The sequence below is a fragment of the Nomascus leucogenys genome, chromosome 12 (assembly GCF_006542625.1).
Source record: "Nomascus leucogenys isolate Asia chromosome 12, Asia_NLE_v1, whole genome shotgun sequence".
Lineage (NCBI taxonomy): Eukaryota > Metazoa > Chordata > Mammalia > Primates > Hylobatidae > Nomascus > Nomascus leucogenys.
This window is the reverse complement of record NC_044392.1, coordinates 30137010-30160535: the sequence shown is the minus strand read 5'-3', so window position 1 is coordinate 30160535 and position 23526 is coordinate 30137010. Positions and strand designations below refer to the sequence as shown.

At 45.4% G+C, this 23526-nt stretch overlaps 1 protein-coding gene across 1 annotated transcript; it reads right to left on the bottom strand.

Annotated features, from left to right (window-relative positions):
* Positions 1-1787: 1787 nt before the first annotated feature.
* MYOC (myocilin) lies at positions 1788-20271 on the bottom strand. The gene is made up of 3 exons (XM_003258874.4): positions 19609-20271; positions 5594-5719; positions 1788-3079 (listed from the first exon to the last, which is right to left on the bottom strand). Exons 1-3 carry the CDS (start codon positions 20168-20170, stop codon positions 2295-2297), a joined length of 1473 nt encoding a protein of 490 aa, XP_003258922.3. The 5' UTR covers positions 20171-20271; the 3' UTR covers positions 1788-2294.
* Between the last annotated feature and the right edge of the window lie 3255 nt (positions 20272-23526).

Here is a 23526-nt window from a genome sequence, read left to right as displayed (position 1 = left end):
AGGGAACCTGTGTTCCTACCCTGCAGGACAGCTCCCTTCCCACTGTGTCCCCATATCCTTGGTGGTACACACAACAGGCTGGAAGAAAGCTGCCTTGGCCAGGCATGGTGGCTCACACCTGTAATCCCAGCACTTTGGGAGGCTGAGGAAGGTGGATCATGAGGTCAGGAGTTTGAGACCAGCCTGACCAACATGGTGAAACCCCTGTCTCTACTAAAAATACAAAAATTAGCCGGGTGTGGTGGTAGGTGCCTGTAATCCCAGCTACTCAAGCGGCTGAGGCAGGAGAATCGCTTGAATCCGGGAGGCAGAGGCTGGAGTGCAGAGATCATGCCACTGCACTCCAGCCTGGGCGACAGAGTGAGACTCCTCAAAAAAAAAAAAAAAAAAAAAAAAGGCTGCCTCATGGGTCTGGCCATTGGAACTCAGAGGACACCAAATTTGGAACTGGGTACAGAGATGTGGATGCCAGCAGCAAAGCTGGAATCTGCCTGATGGCTAAAATCATGTGTGAGACCCTCTGCCTGGGTTCTTCCCCCTGAGTGCCAGTGCGCCCTCAACCTCACTTGTCTCAAGCATAGATGCCACCTCAAAGATGTGGGGAGAGGAAAAGCCTGAATTGGCTGACAACACACTGATGTGATGGAATCCAAGCTGAACTGGCAAATGAAGTGTTCTACCATTAGGTACGATGGCAACTGAAGAGGGAAATTAAGTTTGTTATTAAAAAATAATGCAGCCAGGTGTGGTAGCTCATGCCTGTAATCCCAGCACTTTGGGAGGCTGAGGTGGGAGGACTACTTGAGGCCAGGAGTTTGAGACAAGCTGGGCAACATAGTACAATCCTGTCTCTACAAAAAAATTTAGAAAATAATATTGCTATAAGGGCTGGGAGGATAATGGAGTTATTAATGGATGTATTAATAACCGTAAAGTCACCGCACCAGGCCTGACTTTTCTTTTCCCCTGGAGATGGATGGTCGTGATGGTTGACCAATAATATGAATGTGTTTAACACTACTAAACTGTGCCCTTATAAATCCTGGGATGGTAAATTTTGTTATATTTTACTGCAGTTTTAAGAGCTGGAAGAACAAAACAATGCTATAAGGTTTCTCCACCTGAGGTTGTGGCTTATAAAATTCATACCCCTGATGACAGATAAAAACTGAAGTGGAGGGGCCGGGCGCAGTGGTTCATGCCTGTAATCCCAGCACTTTGGGAGGCTGAGGCGGGTGGATCACGAGGTCAGGAGATGGAGACCATCCTGGCTAACATGGTGAAACCCCATCTCTACTGAAAAATTAAAAAAAAAAAAAAATTAGCTAGGGGTGGTGGCGGGCACCTGTAGTCCCAGCTACTTGGGAGGCTGAGGCAGGAGAATGGTGTGAACCTGGGAGGCGGAACTTGCAGTGAGCCGAGATCACGCCACTGCACTCCAGCCTGGGCGACAGAGTGAGACTCCATCTCAAAAAAAAAAAAAAAATCAAAAACAAACTGAAGTGGAGTTAGGGTGAATAGAGGGTGGGTTCAGGGGAGAGATGGAAAGATTGCTCTCGTAGTGCCAAGAGCACTAGCAAATGGAGATGGGAAGGTGTGGATGCTGCTATTTGCTTGGTGTCATCCTGGGCAACACCTCAAAACCAGGCATAAGCCTCTCAGTTACACACACACACCACCTTTAACATCCTGCAATCACATCTCCCAACCTGAAGGAATTACCTGATGGTTGGAATCTATACCCTTCTCTTAAGCAAAGATTCCCACAAAGTTCAAAGAAGAGAACGTTGGGTAAGAAAATTTTATTTCACAATGCAAAGGGTTATGTGAGACCCAACTGTATTCTATCTGAAGCATTAGAAGCCAATTGTAGTAAATGCATCTTACTTATATTCGATGCTGGCCAGAGGAGCTATTCTGCTTCCTTTAGAAGTTATGCTTTTTATTGTGGCTTGTGGTAACCATGTAACATGCAAGAGCAATGGTTTTCAGGAAGAAACTATTATGCCTTATAGCTTTTGCCCCAAATCACAAGAAAACTTGAACTATGTCATTAAACATCTCATAATGCTGACAGGAGATAAAGGATATTTATTGTATGAAATTGTCTACACCCTCAGACTACAATTCCTGCATAGTCAGATGGTGACCATGTTCATCCTTCTGGATTAACGAAAACTTGGAAAGCAGTCAAAGCTGTCTGGGCCCTGGCTGGCTGGCTCTCCCTTCAGCCTGCTCCCCCCAAGAGCCCTGAGCATCTCCTTCTGCTATTGCCTGTACAGCCTGGAGGCTTTTCACATCTTGGAGAGCTTGATGTCATAAGTGACCATGTTCAAGTTGTCCCAGGCAAAGAGCTTCTTCTCCAGGGGGTTGTAGTCAATCATGCTGCTGTACTTGTAGTGGTTCTTGAATGGGATGGTCAGGGTCTTGCTGATACCTGTGCCTGTGTCATAAGCAAAGTTGATGGTAGCATCTGCTGAGGAGTAACTGCTGACGGTGTACAAGGTGCCACAGATGATGAAGGCATTGGCGACTGACTGCTTACGGATGTTTGTCTCCCAGGTTTGTTCAAGTTCCAGATTCTCTGGGTTCAGTTTGGAGAGGACAATGGCACCTTTGGCCTCATCGGTGCTGTAAATGACCCAGAGGCCTGCTTCATCCACAGCCAAGTCAATGTCTGTGTAGCCACCCCAAGAATATGGGAACTGTCCATGGTAGCCAGCTCCAGGGATTTCCTTCTCAGCCTTCACTGTCTCGGTATTCAGCTCATATCTTACGACAGTTCTAGACTCAGCGCCCTGGAAATAGAGGCTCCCCGAGTACACCACAGCACCCGTGCTTTCCAGTGGCCTAGGCAGTATGTGAACCTTAGAAGGGTAGCCCTGCATAAACTGGCTGATGAGGTCATACTCAAACACCTGGCGGACGTCTGTGCCAACTGTGTCGATTCTCCACGTGGTCTCCTGGGTGTAGGGGTAGGTGGGCTTGGGGTCTCTCATCCACACACCATACTTGCCAGTAATTGTTTCTGCTGTTCTCAGCGTGAGAGGCTCTCCTACCCAAACTAGTTCTCCACATCCTGGTAAATTCAGAAAAGAAAATGAAGCACCACTTAATCCATAATCTTTCCAAACACAGACAATGATCATGTGGAAGCTTGGCAGAGCCAGTAGATGTGACAGCCCTGGAGACAAATCATCTGGGTTTAAAGGTAGGCTCTGGGGCTGGGCACGGTGGCTCAAGCCTGTAATCCCAGCACTTTGGGAGGCCGAGGCGGGCGGATCACGAGGTCAGGAGATCGAGACCATCCTAGCTAACATGGTGAAACCCCATCTCTACTAAAAATAAAAAAAAAAAAATTAGCCGGGCGTGGTGGCAGGCGCCTGTAGTCCCAGCTACTGGGGAGGCTGAGGCAGGAGAATCGCGTGAACCTGGGAGGCGGAGCTTGCAGTGAGCCGGGATCGCGTCACTGCACTCCAACCTGGGTGACAGAGCGAGACTCCACCTCAAAAAAAATAAAAATAAAAATAAAGGTAGGCTCTGCCACCCACTGGCTGTGTGATTTTCAGTAAGTTACTTAGCTCTCTATGCCTCAGTTATCGCATTTGTAAAAGGGGATACTAATAGTGTTTTGGGTAGTAGGGCTGTTGTAAATTTTTTTTTTTTTTTTTTTTTTGAGATGGAGTCTCGCTCTGTCGCCCAGGCTGGAGTGCAGTGGCGCGATCTCGGCTCACTGCAAGCTCCGCCTCCCGGGTTCACGCCATTCTCCTGCCTCAGCCTCTCCGAGTAGCTGGGACTACAGGCGCCCGCCACCATGCCCGGCTAATTTTTTGTATTTTTAGTAGAGACGAGGTTTCACCGTGGTCTCCATCTCCTGACCTCGCGATCCGCCCTCCTCGGCCTCCCAAAGTGCTGGGATTACAAGCGTGAGCCACCGCGCCCGGCCGGCTGTTGTAAATTTTAAATGTAATTATATATGTTAAGTGCTTGGTATAGAGTAAATATATGGTAAATGCTATGTGATCAATCTGTGTTTCATGTTATTGACAATTATTGCTATCACTGAGGGGCATGCATAGGAGTGGCAGCTATAAAATATTTAAAGTACAATTCACTCAGTATCAGTTGTAAGGACGAAAGTTGCACAGAGGGCTTCAACTGCATTTGTAATATTCTACTTAAGCTGGGCAGGGACTCATGGGTGTTCATTGTATTACTTATTGTGACTTCCATGCCTGGTTTATTTCATTACTATAAGATAGGAGAGAGAAAAATCAACTCATAAGAATAATCTCCATACAACAAAGTTTTTCAAGCCCTATCTGATGAGTCACATATTTCATACATCATTTTAATATAATAAACATGAAAATAATTATTTTTTGAGACAGGGTCTTACACTGTTACCTAGGCTGGAGTGTAGTGGTGCAATCACAGTGCACTGCAGCCTCGACCTCCCAGGCTCAAGCACCCCTCCCGTCTCAGCCTCCTGAGTTGCTGGGACTACAGGTGCCTGCTACCACACCTGGCTAATTTGATTAAGAAAATAATTTTTTAAATGTAGTGAAGAGATGGTTGAAAATTTAGAGTTATCAGAGTCACAACGGATGTCTGTATTTTTTTTTTTTTGAAACAGAGTCTAACTCTGTTGCCCAGGCTGGAGGGCAGTGGCGTGATCTCAGCTCACTGAAACCTCTGCCTCCTGGGTTCAAGCAATTTTCCTGCCTCAGCCTCCCAAGTAGCTGGGATTACAGGTGACTGCCACCACGCCTGGCTAATTTTTGTATTTTTAGTAGAGACAGTGTTTCATCATGTCGGCCAGGCGGGTCTTGAACTCCTGACCTCAAGTGATCCGCCCGCCTCAGCCTCCCAAAGTGCTGGGATTACAGGCTTGAGCCACCAAGCCTGGTCCAGATTTCTCTACTTTTAATGGCACCTTTGGTTCCCTCATAGAAGGTAGAAACACTTTGCTGCTCATATCTTAGAGAACCGTGTTTTAAATATTTCATAACCCCTACTTGCATGCATGCCCTTCAGTGCTAGTAATCATTGTCAGTAACATGGATAGTCAAAGTTTCTGGAAATCACAGTATCAGTCATAAAGTTGGACTTTCAGGGAACACCTTGGAGAGAGCCAAACTGTACTTTTCCTAAGTGGCCAAAGTTCAGAAAACATACCGTTAGTAACGGATTGTGGCTGAGATGGTGCTTGGTGTACACCTGTCCCTAAAATAAAGATATGAAGGCACTACTGAAAAATGTAACTTCTCAAGTATACCTAATTCTACATGACAATCAAATGGATGAAATCAACACATCTCTCATCTTGCCCGGTGCAGCCCAGCCCAGCCTCCCAAGTGTGGGTGATAGGATAGAGGGCTTTGTTAGGGAAAGGCTGATTCCTACAGACCCGCTCTGACAAGGGAACAGAGAGAGAGAGAGTTCTGTTCCTCCTCTCCTCCCCTCCCTCTGCTCCCAGGGAAGTTAGTTTCCCCCTTGGGTGGGCAATTACCCTATACTGATTCTCTGAACACAGCACTAGACATGAATAAAGACCATGTGGGCACAAAAGGGAAGAAACCTAACTTCATACCGTTGTCTCCCTCTCCACTCCTGAGATAGCCAGATGGGCTCTCCTTCAAAATTCGGGAAGCAGGAACTTCAGTTAGCTCGGACTTCAGTTCCTGGAAGGCCAAAGTGTCCAAATTCCATGTAGAAACTGCATTAAAAGAAAGAGACAAAATTTTACTGTAACAAAAAATGGCCCAAGGATTGACTATGTTGAGGATGACATTTAAATAGCCTGCTGCCAGGCGTGGTAGCTCATGCCTATAATCCCAGCACTTTGAGAGGCCAAGGCAGGTGGATCACCTGAGGTCAGGAGTTCGAGACCAGCCTGGCCAACATGGTGAAACCCTGTCTTTGCTAAAAATACAAAAAAATTAGCTGGGTGTGGTGGCAGGTGCCTATAATCCCAGCTTCTTGGGAGACTGAGGCAGGAGAATTGCTTGAACCCAGGAGGGTGAGATTGCAGTGAGCTGAGACTGCACTATTGCACTCCAGCTTGGGCAACAAGAAAGAAACTCTGTTTCGAAACTAACTAACTAAATAAATAGGCTCCTAAAGATAAGGTGTTTGAGATTTGGTTTTAGATAAGGACTGGGGATGGGGTGGGGGTCAGAGAAGGGAAGATAAAACATGATTGGACTGTGCTGATAACAGTTGGGCCTGAGTGATTGCTATGTTGGAGTTCATTGTAGTCTCTCTACTTTTGTGAATATTTGAACAATTCCATAATTAAAAACCTCATAAATAATAAATTGCAGGGCAATGTGCCTACCTTAGAGTAGGGTATTCAAAATCAAATATTTTAATTCCACTAGAAGGGCTGATTTGTGAATAGGAGAGTTGTAATTTCAGGAATATGGAGACAGTCCTCAGCATCTTCTTAGATGTCTGAATTTCAACAATTAAAAATTCACGAAAAATTAGCTGGGCATGGTGGTAAGCATCTGCAGTCCTGCGTACTTGGGAGGCTGATGTGGGAGGATTGCTTGAGCCCAGAAGTTCAAGGCTGCAGTGAGCTATGATCCTGCCACTGCACTCCAGCTTGGGTAACAGAGCAAGGCCCGGTCTCACAAAAAAAAAAAAAAAAAAAAAAAAAGAGACTGGGCACAGTGGCTCATGCCTGAAATCCCAGCGCTTTGGGAGGCCGAGGCAGGCAGATCACTTGAGGCCAGGAGTTCAAGGCCAGCCTGGCCAACGTGGCGAAATTCCATCTCTACTAAAAATACAAGAATTAGCTGGGTGTGGTGGCACATGCCTATAGTTCCAGATACTCAGGAGGCTGAGGATCACTTGATCCCAGGAGGCAGAGGTTGCAGGGAGTTGGGATTGTGCAACTATACTCCAGTCTGGGCAACATAGCAAGACTCTGTCTCAAGAAAAAAAAAAAAGAATTTAATCGTGGCTCATGTCTGTAATCCCAGCATTTTCGGAGGCCAAGACAGGAGGAGCACTTGAGCCCAGGTGTTCAACACCAGCTTGGGCAACATAGGGAGACTCCTCTTAAAAAAAAAAAAAAAAAAAAAAAAAAAAGATAAAAATTTACTGCATGACTTAAGGTTTTTTCCCTTGTTATATGCAAATATTCTTGTAAGAAGTAACATATTAAGCTTTATACTTTCAGTAGAAATATTCTGCCTGATTCCTTTCTGAGACCAGTTTTGCATAATGGAGAGGGAGTGTGTGCAGAGTTCCTATAGGAGTTTGGGGTGGGGGCGGTAAGCCATACAGAAGGGAAGCGGGTGGGCAGCACTGGTTAGACAGTAAGTGATCACAGTATGCTACGTGTCTCTACTCTTGCTTAGGATTATGATCTTACAGCAGTTCTTGAATACAAGGATGAGGCAATAGTCACAAGGAATAGGCTTGGCTGTTTTATAATGCAGTTTGGCCAGGCACGGTGGCTCACACCTGTAATCCCAGCACTTTGGGAAGCCAAGGTAGACAGATTGCTGGAGCCTAGGAGTTCAAGACAAACCTAGGCAACATGGCAAAACCCCATCTCTACAAAAAATACAAAAAGTTAGCCCTGTGTGGTGATGTGTACCTGCAGTCCCAGCTACTTGGGAGGCTGAGGCGGGAGGATCCCTTGAGCCCGAGAGGTCAAGGCTGTGGTGAACAGTGATTGCACCACTGCACTCCAGCCCTGGCGTAGAGTGAGACCCCGTCCTCCCCTCCAACCTCCCAAAAAACCTATCACATACACATAAAAACAAATAAAGTGCAGGTTTGATGATTATTCAGGTATGGCAAGGCCAACATCCCGGGAGGCAATTGTCACTGAAAAGCAAGTTAAAGCAAAATTATGGAGATGGTAAAAAGATGAGCAGTTGTTGGGTGAGGAAGGGATGACTAGGTGAGGCACAGACGATTTTTAGGGCAATGAATACTGTGTATGATACTATAATGGTGGACACATGTCACTATGCATTTATCCAAACCCATAGAAGGCGCAACACCAAAAATGAACCCTAATTTAAACTGTGGACCTTGGGTGATGTGCCTGCTGATGCAGGTTCATCAGTTGTAACAACTGCTGTGGCGGGAGATGATGATTATTGGGGAGGCTGTGCGTGTGTGGGGGCCGGTAGTATCTGGGAACTCTTTGTACTTTTCTCTCAATTTTGCTGTGAACATAAAACTCCTCTAAAAAAAAAATTATCTTTACAAGTTGTTGTACTCACAGATCCCAAGAGGAAGGGGGCACACTAAGCCCAGGAGGCCACCTGGGGAAGCACCAGGGTTGCTGCAGAAGAGGGCGCCAGGGGAAAATGTGGGAAAGCGCCTTTATTCTTTCCATGCGAAGGAAAGAAAGGGGAGGCAGGGTAAGCAGGTTTAGGATTGGGGAGTTTGAATAATTTCAGCAGGCTCTGGGGTCACAGGAGTTATCTCTAATTGTCTGGTACCAGGCCCTGGGTGATTAGGTAAGGGGGACAGTGGCCTTGAGTTTGAGCCAGATGGAGGTGGTCACAGGGTGTGGGCTCTGGATTGGTTGGTTTGCATATGAAAGCTGTGCTCCCAGGCGAGTCCTTTGCTAAGTGTAGGAACTGGCTACCCCTGGGAGGGGCAGTTCCTCTCATGTTTGCAAGGCCCAGACAGCAAAGCATCAGAATAAAAAGACATGCTTAATACACTGGGCTTTTCTCTTGCTGAACCTCTGAGTCACTTCTCTGCCCTTTGAGCAACTTGTTCCTCACTCAGGATTCTCAGGTGTTCAGGACAGTGGGAGGAAAGTCAGTGCATCCCCTGAGGCCAGGGCGCCTACACAGCTGAGAGGGTCAGGAAGACATGTTCTGCCTTTGATCATTTGTTTGCTCAGCTCTCCTAAATTTAGATTTCAGGCAGAGAGGATCACCACAGAAGTCTTAGTCCTCTGGTTGTATCACCTTTCATCAAAGCCACACATTATTTTACATTTTCACATCTCCAGAATCAGAGTACCTTGTTTGAGTTGCTGGGGTTCAGCTTCAACAAATTATAGTACTGGAAAAAATTTCTCCCTGGAAGGAGGTGAAGAAAACATTCAGCTAGCTCTCAGGTGCAGGCTGGGCCAGACAGCCGTGCTGCCCACAGTGAACCAGCTCAGTAGCTGCTGCAGCTGCCTGCCCCTGATCCCAGCTACCCTTCTCTCCTCTCCACCCCTGCCTCTGTGTGGCTGCAGTTGTTAGCCTCCCTAAAAGTGTTAATGCCCTGGAGGTGGGTGGGTCCTCCATCCCTGGGATATCCCTCAGTCTAGAGTGCACCATGTAAGTAGTTAAAACCCATAAGCTGGCCAGGCGCAGTGGCTCATGCCTGTAAACTCAGCACTTTGGGAGGCCGAGGTGGCAGGCTTAAATGAGGCCAAGAGTTTGGGACCAGGCTGGGCAACATAGCGAGACCCTATCTTTACAAAAAATTAAAAAGGTAGGTGGATGTGGTGGTGCAGCCTCTGGTCTCAGCTACTCGGGAGGCTGAGGCAGGAGGATGACTCTTGAGTCCAAGAGGCCAAGCCTGCAGTGAGCCATGATCATGCCACCGCACTACAGCCTGGGTAACAGAGTGAGACCCTGTCTTAAAAAAAAAAATTAAAAAAAAGACTCATAAGCCAAAATGTATAGTAACTGAGGACATCCTCAATGTGCATTCCAAACTCCAGGGGCAATTGGGAGTACCCACAGGGACATGGCAGGCCTTCATGATCCCTAGCCTCAAATCCACAGAGCTATTTATCCAACCTTTTAGTCACATCACTGGAGCACCTATTGAGAGTAAGGCTGTGCTAGGTGCTCAAGAAAAAAGGTACCTAAGACACAAGTTTGTCTAATAGGCTAGTCTATGTTTAAAAAAAAAAAAAAAAAAGACACAATTGGTCCATGCCCTTAAGGAAATCATAATCTGGCAAAGTCCTCATAGCCGAGAAGGAAGATGGGTTTATTCCAGGCTGCTGTGGAAACCAGTTTCTTGGACAATCTGAATGGCTCCTGGAGAGTCCTGGAAACTTTATTTCATTCCCTGCCTCTCCTCCTCCCTATCTGAGGTTGTGCAGGGGTGAGGAAACCCCTTTGTTCTTCATTCTAAAGGTTGCATTGGCCTAGGAGAGTATCCAGGCCAGGGACTGATTCACTAGGTCAAATGGAGTTTCCTTAGATCGACCTGAGGCCAGTACCAGCTGCTTCCCTTCTCCCCCTGTGCGGGCACCACACACCTCTGGCAGGGACTTGGTACGGCCCATGGGGGAGAGGGACAGGGTGCCCAAGGTTCCCTGTTCTTCTGTGCTGCCAGGGAGAGGTAAGAGAGAGTGACCCCCTTCCTGTACACAGGGTGGCAGAACCATCTGTAACTTCCCTCTCTGCTGCTGCCTTGCCCATTGCCATGCCTTCTCTCTTAGGCCCAAAACACATACCCAGGCTGTTAGGAGCAGCCCACCGCTGCCTGGCCCCCCCAACCTCCTGCAATGTGCAGAGGCTCATTCGATGTGGCAAAGTTTTGCCAGGACAATTTTTCAAAATCAGGGCATTAAGCAAGTTCCTTGAATTGAGCTGGTTTCCTTTCATCTGTACCTTTTCTTGGATCACTGCAGACTCTGCCTCAGGACAATTCAAATTTCTTTTCTTTCATTGTCTCAACTCTCAGAATATAAGAGTTGCTGGGCGTGGTGGCTCACGCCTGTAATTCCAGCACTTTGGGAGGCTGAGGCAGGTGGATCATGAGGTCAGGAGTTCGAGACCAGCCTGACCAACATGCTGAAACCCTGTCTCTATTAAAAATACAAAACTTAGCCGGGAATAGAGGTACATGCCTGTAATCCCAGCAACTAGAGAGGCTAAGTCAGGAGGATCGTTTGAACCTGGGAGGCAAAGGTTGCAGTGAGCTGAGATCATGCCATTGGACTCCAGCCTGGGTGACAGAGAGACTCTGTCTCAAAAAAAAGAAAAGAAAAAAGGAGTTGGTTTCAGGCAATGTGAGGCAAGAGAAATACTGCATGCCATCTGTACAAAAAGTCTGGAGGACTGCCCCACCCCTGTCCCTGCACTTCAGCTATGCCACCCACAGTTGACATGTGAGAGTCCCTTAATAAATGTGTCAATACTAAAATTTCTCTGGAATGTTTCAAAATCACTAACATTTCATTCTGAATGTGGAAGAAAACCAAAAAGAGATTATGAAAATATTAAGGGCTATATTGTGACAGATTGTTAAAATTTTTAGGGCTTTTTTTTTTTTAGGTTTTTAAAAAAATATTAAATTCAGGCGAGCCACCCCTCCCCTGCATCTGGCCCCTTTACACATACAAAATGATGTATTTTATGCTGGTTATTTAATTTAGCAACTTACTGAGAAAATACATATACTAAGAAAAGTAGGGGTATACATACCTACCAGTCAGTGGGGAGAAAATTAAGAAAGAAATGCCCCTTTTGCTACAGAGGGAAGGAAGAAAGTGAAACCCAAAAAAGTCAGGCATTTTCACAGATGACTTCCTTGTGGATAGCTAAAGTATGTACTGGCTTTGCAACTCTAAAAAACAGCTTGTGTGTGTGTGTGTGTGTGTGTGTGAAGCAAGATGGTTTGTCGGCATTTATAGCTCTTTACCCATTTCAAGCAATTTTTATGTAATTTTTAAATGTGATCTGGTGCCTTCAAAGTTGCAGAGAAATAGAGAAAGGCTTTAGGACTGCAGACAGCGCCCGATAAAGTTGAACTATCGCTACTACTTATTAAGTGTCTCTTATGGGCCAGTACTGTGCTGGCTGCTTGCTACTCACTACTTTCAAATAATGGTCCTGAAAGTGAACATTAATATCTCCTTTTGCAAATGAGGAAACCAAGGTTCAGAGAGGTTAAGTAACGTGCCCAAGGTCACACAGCTAAGTGGTGTGGCTGGGACTTGAACCTATGTCTTCCAAGGCTACGGCAGCTGTGAACTCTTCTATCCTGTGCTGAGGAGGTGTGTCAGTTATAAACGTTTTGCCTCTCAGAGCTGAATGCACCCTTCCATGTATGCTGTCTGAAGAGCCAGAGCTTTGAAGTGAGCGCGATGTTGAACTATCTCAGTAGAGGGCGCTGGAGGGACATCGTGGGAGGAAGAAGGTCTGCAGTTTTCCTGTCCTGCGTCCATAGGCGGTATGACTGTGAGGACATTTGGTGGAGTCCTGCCCCAGCCAAGGACCCGGAGCAAAGTTATTCTATGACCTGACAGCCACAGCCTGGCCATAACCTTTCCACAGCCCTCCCAACAAGGAACACAGAGTCCCTGCACAGGGACCCCAGTGCTCTGGAGGCCTCCTGCCTATGCCTGCCCTGACTCCCACCATGCCCATGCCACACGTTGCAGGTTGCCCTCCTCACCTGCACTGGGAGGCAGCCTATTGCAGCTGCAGACCAGCTGAGGCCTGCACACACTAGCCACCTTCTCTGCTAGCTGATGTGCTGAACCTCACCTTCCCCTTCCAAGCTTGTCCGGCACCCTCACTCAGCCCTAGGTGCCTATGGAGTTCACTTCTATCTATAGTTGCTCTTTCATCACAGTAATTCTTTAAAGTAAACTTCCCCAGCTTAACCCACTGTGTGATTTCTATCTCCCGACTGGACCCAGATTGCTCCTGGAGGCTTTAGAAGAGTCTCAAAGATGCTGCTCAGCACTTTGTGGGGTGACCAACTCCTAGGGCTGAGCTCGGGTCCCAGTGGGTTGCCCTGTAAACTCTCAGCTCCTGGGCTGTGCACTCAATCCTCTTATCAATTCTTTCACCCTCACTGGCAAAGAAGAGGCAGCAAAAGTGCCTGGCTGGTGCCAAGTTCCCTGCCGGATCCCACCATGGCCCTTACGGTTCTGAGCAAGGAGCCCTTCAGATTGTTCCTTGGAGGAACCACTCCTTATGTGCATTAGCTGGAATAAACACGAACTGCAATAAAACAAAATGTCAGGGAATGGCTTCCAGGATGACTGCAAGGCCAGTTCCCAGTTGGCAGGGGCGATGGTTAAATTATGAGCCTGCTGGCTTCTTCTAGGTCATGTCAGCCAGGAGCATCTGGCAATGGTCAGCCTCCAGGAATAGAGCCATCTGGCATGAGGATGGAAGCCCAGAATAGAGGATGCAAGACCCAAAGGCAGGGAAGCAATCTCATAAAGGGGCCTGGACCTAAGCCGGAAGTCATAGCTCCTAGTTCAGCTCTGCCAGGTCCCAGCTGTGTGACTTTGGGTAAATGACTCCACCTCTCTGAGCCCCAGTATTCTGAGCTGAGTTGTTTGGATGATTACATAAGTAACTATAAATGAAATGGCCCTCCATAAAGATGTGTCAACACTAAAATTTCTCTGGAATGTTTTAAAATCACTAACATTTCATTGTGAATGTGGAGGAAAACCAAAAAGAGATTGTGAAAATATTAAGGACTGTACTGTGTCAGATAGTTAGCATTTTTGGGGCTTTTATTTTTTAGGTTTTTTTTTTTTTTTTTTTGAGACAGAGTCTTGCTCTGTCACCCAGGCTGGAGTACAGTGGCATGATCTCAGCTCATTGCAACCTTTGCCTCCTGGGTTCAAGCGATTCTTCTGCCTCAGCCTCCTGAGTAGCTGGGACTACAGGTTCCTGCCACCACACCTGGCTAATTTTTGTATTTTTAGTAGAGACAGGGTTTTACCATACTGGCCAGGCTGGTCTCGAACTCCTGACCTCATGATCCACCTGCCTCAGCCCCCAAAAGTGCTGGGATTACAGGCGTGAGCCACTGTGCCCAGCTGTTTTTTTTCTAGGTTTTTAAAAATGTTTAAATTCAGTCCTTCTGTGGTTTAAAGGTTCATATCTATTACAAAATTCTGGAAATGTTCTGTGTTCTCTGCCCTCACTTCTTTATAGACTTGCATTTTAGAGACCTCAACCTGGAAACTGAATTTATTAACTCGTTTGCCTATAGACATAGGCATTGTAATAATTTTCATAGATATTTTCTATCACTGAAAAGTTCAGTCCATATTACATAAATGAAGGGAATGAAGTAAAACAAGCTATGCCTAATTATCTACAGGTTGTCAGAAACATCTTAGGAAAGTGAAGACTAGCTAATAGACTATTGTCCTGAGTACTGCTCTAACTTGTACTGTCTCTAGAATCAATGCATGTTATTAAAATGTTATGCACATGTTGACATACTGATTATTGAATGATGCTTTAAAACAATAGTGGAACTCTGGCCAGGTGTGGGTGGCTCATGCCTATAATCCCAGCACTTTGGGAGGCTGAGGCGGGTGGATCACGAGGTCAGGAGTTCAAGACCAGCCTGGCCAACATGGTGAAACCCCATCTCCACTAAAAATGCAAAAATTAGCTGGGCATGGTGGTACGTGCCTGTAATCCCAGCTACTTGGGAGGCTGAGGCAGGAGAATCGCTTGAACCCAGGAGGTGGAAGTTGCAGTGAGCCGAGACCACGCCACTGCACTCCAGCCTGGTGATAGTGCAAGACTCCATCTTCAAAAAAAAAAAAAAAAAAAAAGGCCGGGCACGGTGGCTCACGCTTGTAATCCCAGCACTTTGGGAGGCCGAGGCAGGCAGATCACGAGGTCGGGAGATCGAGACCACGGTAAAACCCCGTCTCTACTAAAAATACAAAAAATCAGCCAGGCATGGTGGCAGGCGCCTGTAGTCCCAGCTACTCGGAGAGGCTGAGGCAGGAGAATGGTGTGAACCCGGGAGGCGGAGCTTGCAGTGAGCCCAGATTGCGCCACTGCACTCCAGCCTGGGCGACAGAGCGAGACTCCGTTTCAAAAAAAAAAAAAAGGAATAGTGGAACTCAAGTAAAAGAAGCCTTTCTAATTATATTTTATTCACTGGGTGGCCACTGCTCCACACTGCACTGGGTGCTTCCCTGTGTGACTGCTAATTTGCATGATGACTCCCATGAGGGATTATCATCCCCATCCTATTCTAGGTGAGGAAAGGGAATCTACAGCACTTGTGCTGAACACCTCAGGTTTCTCCCCTCCACCCTCCACTCACATCCTGCCCACCTTTTTGCAGTCATTGCTGAGGCAACCTGCCTCTTGCAGGTATCACCTGCGGGGACCTCGCCTCAGCCACCGTGGCCCAGCTTCTCTGACTTTCTGCATAGAAAGTCTACAGGAACAGGCCAGGCACTGTGGCTCATGCCTGTAATCTCAGCACTTTGGGAGGTCAGGATGGGTGGATACTTGAGGTGAGGAGTTCAAGACCAGCCTGGCCAACATGGTGAAATCCTGTCTGTACTGAAAAAAAAAAAAAAAAAAAGTTAGATGGGTGTGGTAGTGTGCACCTGTAATCCCAGCTACTCGGGAGGCTGAGACAGGAGAATTGCTTGAACCCAGGAGGCAGAGGTTGCAGTGAGCCAAGATTGTGCCACCGCACTCCAGCCTGGGGGACAGAGAAAGACTCCATCTTAAAAAAAAAAAAAATCAGTCTGCAAGAACAAACCTCGTGCCCACATCCGAGTATCATGGAATTGCAATATACTCCATGGGATAGCCCTTGGCCAAGAGGGTATCAGATCCATGGGTAAACACTCCCCTCTTCTGTTGCAGTCTACATAGCCCCTCTGAAGGGCTTGATGGGATGGAGCCTCCATTGCCCACTGTGGTGATCAGCTTGAGAAGGCCCCCACTTTGTGGCTTTCCTGCCTCCCCTGTCTCACTTTCCCCTGTCTCAACTTCTCTTCTCTAGGATCATGGTCCATATAAACCAACTGCACACAAGCCCTCTTCCAGGCTCTGTTCAACAGGAGACCAGTCCAAAGCAGGGGCTAAATAACAAACAAAGCAGGCCTTCTCTTGTGATGGTAATAACCAACTCTAATTTATCTTCTGGTAAATTATATATATAATTTTATTATATATAAAATAAAATTATATATATAATTATATATAATTTTTATATATACAATTAAATATAATTATAATAGATATATATAAAATATATATTATATAATATATAAAATATATATTATATAATATATTATAATTATATATTATATAAATATATTTTTATATAATATATAATATATATTATATATATTTATATAATATATAATATATATTATTATATATATTATATAATATATAATATATATTATTATATATATTATATATAATATATAATATATATTATTATATATATATAATATATAATCATATATAATTATATAATAATTATATATAACTATTATATATACAATAAAATAATATATATAATTATATATATTTATATGTATTATATGTAATATATATATATTTTTTGAGATGGAGTCTCGCTCTGTCACCCAGGCTGGAGTGCAGTAGCATGATCTTGGCTCACTGCAACGTCTGCCTCCCAGTTTCAAGCAATTCTCCTGCCTCAGCCTCTGGAGTAACTGGATTACAGGTGCCCGCCACCACACCCGGCTAATTTTTGTATTTTTAGTAGAGACAAGGTTACACCACGTTGGCCAGGCTGGTCTTAAACTCCTGAACTCAAGTGATCTGCCCACCTCGGCCTCCCAAAGTGCTAAGGTTACAGGTGTGAGCCACCACACCTGGCCAATTATATTTTTTTCTACTTTTCAAAAACTATTATATATACATAAAATTTATATATGTATATATGTGAAAATTTATATAACCCCAGAGAAGAAAAAGTTATATATAACTTTGTAGTAATAGTTATGTAGTAAAATATGTCATATTATATGTATGTATAAACAAGTGATTTCTATGATTATAAGGAATTTTTTTCTACATAACAACTATTAACACATGATCAAGAAAGTGGTGGTAACAATTTGAGCTGCAGGTGGAATACAGAAAGGCTGCCTTCTCAGGCCTTACCTTTGTCCACTCAGCCTCACTAAGCTTCTCTACCCAAACCTCCACACCTAGTTCTTGCCACTCCTGCAAAAAAGCACACCTAGACTTACATTCCAGCCTCCAGAATGCCTTTTCCCTAGATCTGGAACCTTGAAACAGATCTTTTGTTCCAAGCATTCCTGTACCTTTCTGTCTTTTACCTTTAGGGTCTATAAACCAAAGGTCAGCTGAAGGTCCTGAAAGTCACTGAACCTCATGGCCAGGTGCAGGGACAGCTCACACCTGTAATCCCAGTGCTTTGGAAGGCCAAGGTAGGCAGATCACCTGAGGTCAGGAGTTCGAGACTAGCCTGACCAACATGGTGAAACCCTGTCTCTACTAAAAATACAAAATTAGCCAGGCATGGTGGCACATGCCTATAATCCCAGCTACTTAGGAGGCTGAGGTAGGAGAATTGCTTGAACCCAGGAGGCAGAGGTTTCAGTGAGCCGAGATCGTGCCATTACACTCTAGCCTGGGTGACAAGAGTGAAACTCTGTCTCAAAAAAAAAGAAAGAAAGTCACTGAACCTCAGAGGAAGAGGCCAGAATTTGAGCTTTGCCACTAACTGGTAGATGGCCATGGACAACCTGAATAACCTCTCTGGGCCTCAGTTTCCATATCTGCAAAAACCAGCCAGTGGTACCAGATGCTCGTTAGGTCCCTTTCCAGTTCCACATTCTTGTACTAATGTAATTTCCTGCTCATGGAAACCATCCACTACTAGAAAAGAACTTCCATGTTTGGTGTTCAATACAATGGGATGTTGCCCTTATTTCAAAAGTGGAGTAGCTGGAAAGATCAAGAAAAAATATAAAATTAGGAAACACATCTAATAAATCCCCAAAGACTTGTTAAATGACCACAAAAGAAAAAAAAAGCAAAACATTGCCTCTATTTTTGTATACACACACACACACACATACACACACACCACCCACACCCACATACACACATGCAGGAGTTTTTATTGAGAATGTAACTTCATTCATTTAACAGTCTGAAATAAGTAATGCCTCATCACACTTCTGGTAATGATGATTCTTTCAATTGTCTCCACAGATTCAAGTCTCAAGCTCTACCACTGAGCAGCTGGGCAACCTTGGCCCCTTAGCACCTTAGGACTTCACTTTCCTTGGTTGTAAAATTCAGAATTGGATCTCTTCTAATTCTAACAATCTAAAAACTTTTTAAAAATCCTTTACGTCTTATAGGTATTTCATGTGAACCCCACAAAAATTATTCACAGCAGGAATTGTCTTTGTTATGTTATGGACAAGAAAGGAAGATGCAGAGGGTTCAATAACTTGCCCAAGGTCATCCCCAGGCTCTGGTTCTCAGGTTTTCTAACCCCATAGCTATGAAGGGCTTGCCTTTCATGTAGAAGGCTTTTTTAGGAAATATTTCCTCATAATTTTAAAGCTTTTCAGGCCTGTAGAAAAACTGAAAGAATAGTACAATAGGCTCCCCATATACTTAGATTCACCAGTTTGTAATTCACCAGTTATTAATATTTTGCCACGGTTGTTTTACCTGTCTTTCTCTCATTATGTACATATTTGCAGTCTTTCTTCAACCATTCGAGAGCTAATTGCAGACATCCTGACGCCTCACGCTGGGTACTTAAGCATGTATCTCCTTAGAACAAAGATTTTATCCTTCACAACCACAGTATCATTATCTCACCAAGAAATTGAACATTAATACAGTAACATAATAATGAGCAGTCAAATTGCCTCAGTTATCCTAAACGTGTTCCTCATAGCCTTTTCCCCCTTGGATGAAGACACCAATCAAGACTCATGCACTACATTTGGTTAACACATTTCTTTAGTCCCTTTAATATAGAATAAGCCCTTCCCCACCCCTTTTTTCTTTCTTCCTTGACACTGACATCTTTGGCCAGTCCAAACTAATTGTCCAGCAACTGGATTTGCTTGCTTATTTCCTCATGATTAGAACACTTCCTCAACAGGGAATATTTGGGAGCCCACTTTCACAAAAAGTGACACAAATACTGTCTTCCCAGCTAATGAGAAGACCTCCCCCAACACACACACACACACACACACACGGACTCACCTTCAGGCAAGAAGGGACCAGGATGAACAGAAGAGCCTCTCAGAAAAAGCCATCTCAAGAATTTGGTGACTTAAAAGCAGAGGTTTTCAGATTGGACTGAGTAAGAAAACTTTCAGAACAACATATTGAGAAAACTGACAGAGAGGTGCCATCTCTTTATTTTTGCCAAGGAAGAACATTTAAAAATAAACAAAAACTTACCACTTATTATCATTCCCCAAATCTATTGTAATTTCATAAATAAAGGTCATTTTAACACCAAAAGGTACGAATAACAATCTGAGCAAAGGTTCAAAAAAGGATAGTTTTTCAAAAGGGACAGTTGACAACTTTCTACTGCTCATATGCAGACACATCTCACCCGGTCCTTTTATTTCTCCTTTTGCTATGGACTGTGAAAACTGTCATGGAGGGGCACAAGAACTCTGAACCACTAACCTAAATGAAGCTCTCAGGAGCTAAATTACGAGTAATACCTGAAGGTGATCGCTGTGCTTTCCTTAATTCATCTGTCTTGTGCTAGCTGTGCAGTCTCTGGGAGAAAGGACAGGCAGGAGGCCTGGAGCACCTGTAGCAGGTCACTATGAGCCATATCACCTGCTGAACTCAGAGTCCCCCCACTCTGCATTCTTACCTTCTCTGGAGCCTGGTGGCACAGCCCGAGCAGTGTCTCGGGTCTGGGGACACTGGCCCCTTCTCAGCCTTGCTACCTCCTGGCTGCTGCTTTCCAACCTCCTGGCCAGATTCTCATTTTCTTGCCTCAGTCGCTTCTTCTCTTCCTCCAGAACTGACTTGTCTCGGAGGAGGTTGCTATAGGCAGTCTCCAACTCTCTGGTTTGGGTTTCCAGCTGGTCCCGCTCCTGCCTCAGGGTGCCCAGCTCCCTCTGCAGCCCCTCCTGGGTCTCCTGGGGCCTGGCAGCCTGGTCCAAGGTCAACTGGTGGAGGAGGCTCTCCAGGGAGCTGAGCCGAGCTTTGGTGGCCTCCAGGTCTAAGCGTTGGGTGCTGCTGTCTCTCTGTAGGTTATGGATGACTGACATGGCCTGGCTTTGCTCTGGGCAGCTGGATTCATTGGGACTGGCCACACTGAAGGTATACTGGCATCGGCCACTCTGGTCATTGGCCTTCCGGAGCTGAGCTGTCCTGGCCCCCACATCCCACACCAGGCAGGCCAGAAGCAGCAGCTGGACAGCTGGCATCTCGGGCCCAAAGCTGCAGCAACGTGCACAGAAGAACCTTGGGTGAGGCTTCCTCTGGAAAGCTCTGCTGTGCCGAGAGGTGTCTGGATGGGTGGCCTTGCTGGCTCATGCCCGAGCTCCAGAGAGGTTTATATATACTGGGGAGCCAGCCCTTCATGGGGGAAGAGAGAGGTGGCCATGTGAGGCTGGGTGGGGCTGTGCACAGGGGAGTTGCCTTCACGCTGCCAGCAAGATTCTCAGAAAATAACCTTCCAGAAGTCTGTTTGCAGTTTCTTTTTAAAAAGAACATCCCAATTTATGCACCCACACCCCAGTAATAGTTCCTATATCTCCACCTGGTTTTATACACACACACACACACACACACACACACACACTTACACCAGGACTACTGGTGTGCTGATTTCAACAAGGATGTATTTCTAGTTTATATTTCCATTCACTCTGCAAACTCACTGAGAACCTGCACTGTGCCAGGCACTATGCTAGGAACTGGAGATCCAAACAAGTCCTTTAAGACATGCAGCAGGGACAGAGACATTTAAATAACAGCCAGAACTCAAGGACAGCACCCTACGAGGCTCCAGGGAGAGCATTCCTATAGAAGCGGCAGATTTCCCCCCTCACCCCTAGCTTTAAAACAACTGTGTGTCTTTGGGAGAACTTTCTAATTTCAGTCTTGTATCTCAGGCACCAATGTCAGTGTTAGCCTCTAAATCAGTTCTTACTCTGTGTGTGTGCATGTATATGTGTGTCTGTGTGTGTGTGCATGCCATGAACCTCATTGGTGAAATCTGGGGAACCCTTCTCAGAAAGATGTTTTCAAATATATAAAATATAGATTACCAAGGAAACAAATGATAATGAAATATAATTATCAAAATGTCAAAATTTTAAGCATATGTTTTATTAATATGTTAAAAACAAGATCCAGCAGGAGGTCTAATTTCAAAGTAGTTTTGAGTATAAATATTTCACTTACAACATATCTGCAACAACTGTAACGTAGTATAAAATGTCTGTGATTTCTATTGGTTATGACAAAATCACAGGTACTATTATTACCACTTTGAGTTTATGGCTCTATTCACAATGGAATAAAATATTAAATTTAGTTAGAAGGTGGTAAAAACAAAAACATAATTTTTTCCCCATTCAAATTCACAGGCTTTCTGGACTGTAGGTTAATAATCCCTGCTTTACATTAATAAACCCAAAGAGAAAAAACAAAAAGCAAATGGCAATAGCCAATAAATATACCAAAACTGTGGGAAGTAACTTTAAGCCACTTTAATGATTGCATTTGAGCAATTTTATGTTGTTAATACTAATAAGAATGTCAATACTTGTGAAGTAAACATTTCCAATCTGCCCTGGCAGACTCACCTCCAGAGTGGAGAAACACAGTTTGCTCTGAAGATTCTATTCTTATTTGATTGGTTCTGCAGTTAAGCCTGAACTTGAGACATTTACAAATGGGTGTCTGTTTACAGCTGACCAAAGGGTACTATTCTCATTTTCTGAATCAGATAGTAAACATCGCTGAAATGATTTTTCAAAAAACCAATCATATAGTCAGCAAGACCTAGGCTTGAATCTGTTTGGCTTTACTCTTAGAAATGTTTTCTTCCTGTTAAAAGAAACGAGATTGTCCTTGTGCTGCTAACTCCACAGAGAAAAAGAGTTCCTAATAAGGAGAAACGCAAGTAATCTTACAGCCTCCAGTTACTACCTTGTGACTTGCTCAGAATTACTCTGCTTGTAAAGGAAAAATATAGTATTAGAAATCAGGTCTCCTACTTCCCTTGAATTGATTTTTTCCCCCACAATATAGCCCTGCCTCCTAGAACCCAGGATCACGTGGCCTATAATCCCTGTGGTCAGTTCCCACTGCCCTTGAATGAATCTTTGTCTTTCTTGCCCATACACTATCCCTCTCTTTTTCTTCTCCTCCCCTGTGCTGCAGGTTACTCCGTGCTGTCAGCAGTCACTGCTGAGCTGCGTGGGTGCTGGTCAGGGTGAAAAGTTTAATAATCTCTGGCATTTTCCACTTGCTGTGGCCCAGTTTTTGAATGCCAGGCAAAAGCTACCACCAGTTAGTCTCTGCATTCTTTTTGGTTGTTGGCAAATGCCGTTGTATAAGCTTAGGGAAGGAAAATGTGGCTGTTGGGTTCATTGAGCTTTCCTGAAGCATTGTGGCTCTCGGTCCTGGAGTCTGATGTGATCAGTGAGGACTGATGGAGCACCCAGGTTCTGCCTGCCTTCCTGTCCCCCTCCACCTCCCCTGTGGCTCAGCTGCTCCAGCTCTGCCTCCTTCCCCTCTCAACATCCCCCTCACAGAGAATCACAGGGAAGTGTTCACAGAACACGAGAGCTGCAAGGGTCTTTGGGTCTTTACAGCAGAGAAGACTATGGCCCAGGGAAGGAGAGACACTTGCCCACGGTCGTACAGCCAACAAATGGCAGAACCAGAAAGAAAACCAAGTCTCCAGATTCCAAGGTTTTCGACCGTCTTGCATAAGCCAGGTCCACCACAGGGCTGAGTAGTTGCCCAGAAGACATGAAAGAAAAGACTCCAGTCACTTCTTCCGTGAATCAATGGCCTAGGAAATGAGCTCGCTTCCTATATGCCCATTAAATAAAGGCCTTCTTGAAGGAAAACCCATGCACACCCTGGAATTCTAACAGCTGACTTTTTGAAACTGTATCCCTTCATGAAGTAGACTTCTCCTCCTCCAAGCAGAGAAGAGAAAACGGCTCACAGGAAGCGACGGAAAACTCCCAGCCCCGTGAACAACACTGAACATCTGGGCAGCTTCAGCCTTGCCCTTTTCACCTTCCTGCCTCTCAGCACCCGCTCAGCCCCAGCGTCCCCACTCCCTGCAGTCCCCACCTCCTGGAATTCTCCTGGACGTGGAGGCCCCTTTCCCTCTGAGGAAACACTGTCCCCTCCAGATTCTCCGTTAGACTAGTTTCCCTCTCCATTTCCTTTCTGGAGCCTGGAGCCAAGGAGTCTCCAGCTCAGATGCACCAGGACGATTCACGGGAAGCGAGGCAGGCCAGCTGCAGCTCTGTGACTGATGTTGGAGGAGGAGGCTTGGAAGGCTTGGGGCTTGGAGGCCTCCGGGCACGATGGAGGCAGCAGGGGGCGCTAGGGAGGTGGCATTGTTAAGGGATGCTGCGCACAATTCTTCAAGGTGGTGTTTATTTCCCTTCTTTCAGCACTGGGTTTAAGTTGGCTGGCTATTAATTTTCTTCTGCACATCTTCCATGAGAAACTGTCACCTCCACGAAGGTAGGGCAGTGACTGCTTTGCTCACCATTTTGTCTCTGGTGTCTGGCAGATATAAGTACTC

Coding starts and splice junctions, on each gene's coding strand:
- MYOC (XM_003258874.4), bottom strand. CDS start 20,170: ATGCCAGCTGTCCAGCTGCTGCTTCTGGCCTGCCTGGTGTGGGATGTG. Junction 5,720..19,608: donor GCCACCAGGCTCCAGAGAAG/GTAAGAATGCAG, acceptor CTTTTAATGCAG/TTTCTACATGGAATTTGGAC. Junction 3,080..5,593: donor GAGTGGAGAGGGAGACAACG/GTATGAAGTTAG, acceptor TGAATTTACCAG/GATGTGGAGAACTAGTTTGG.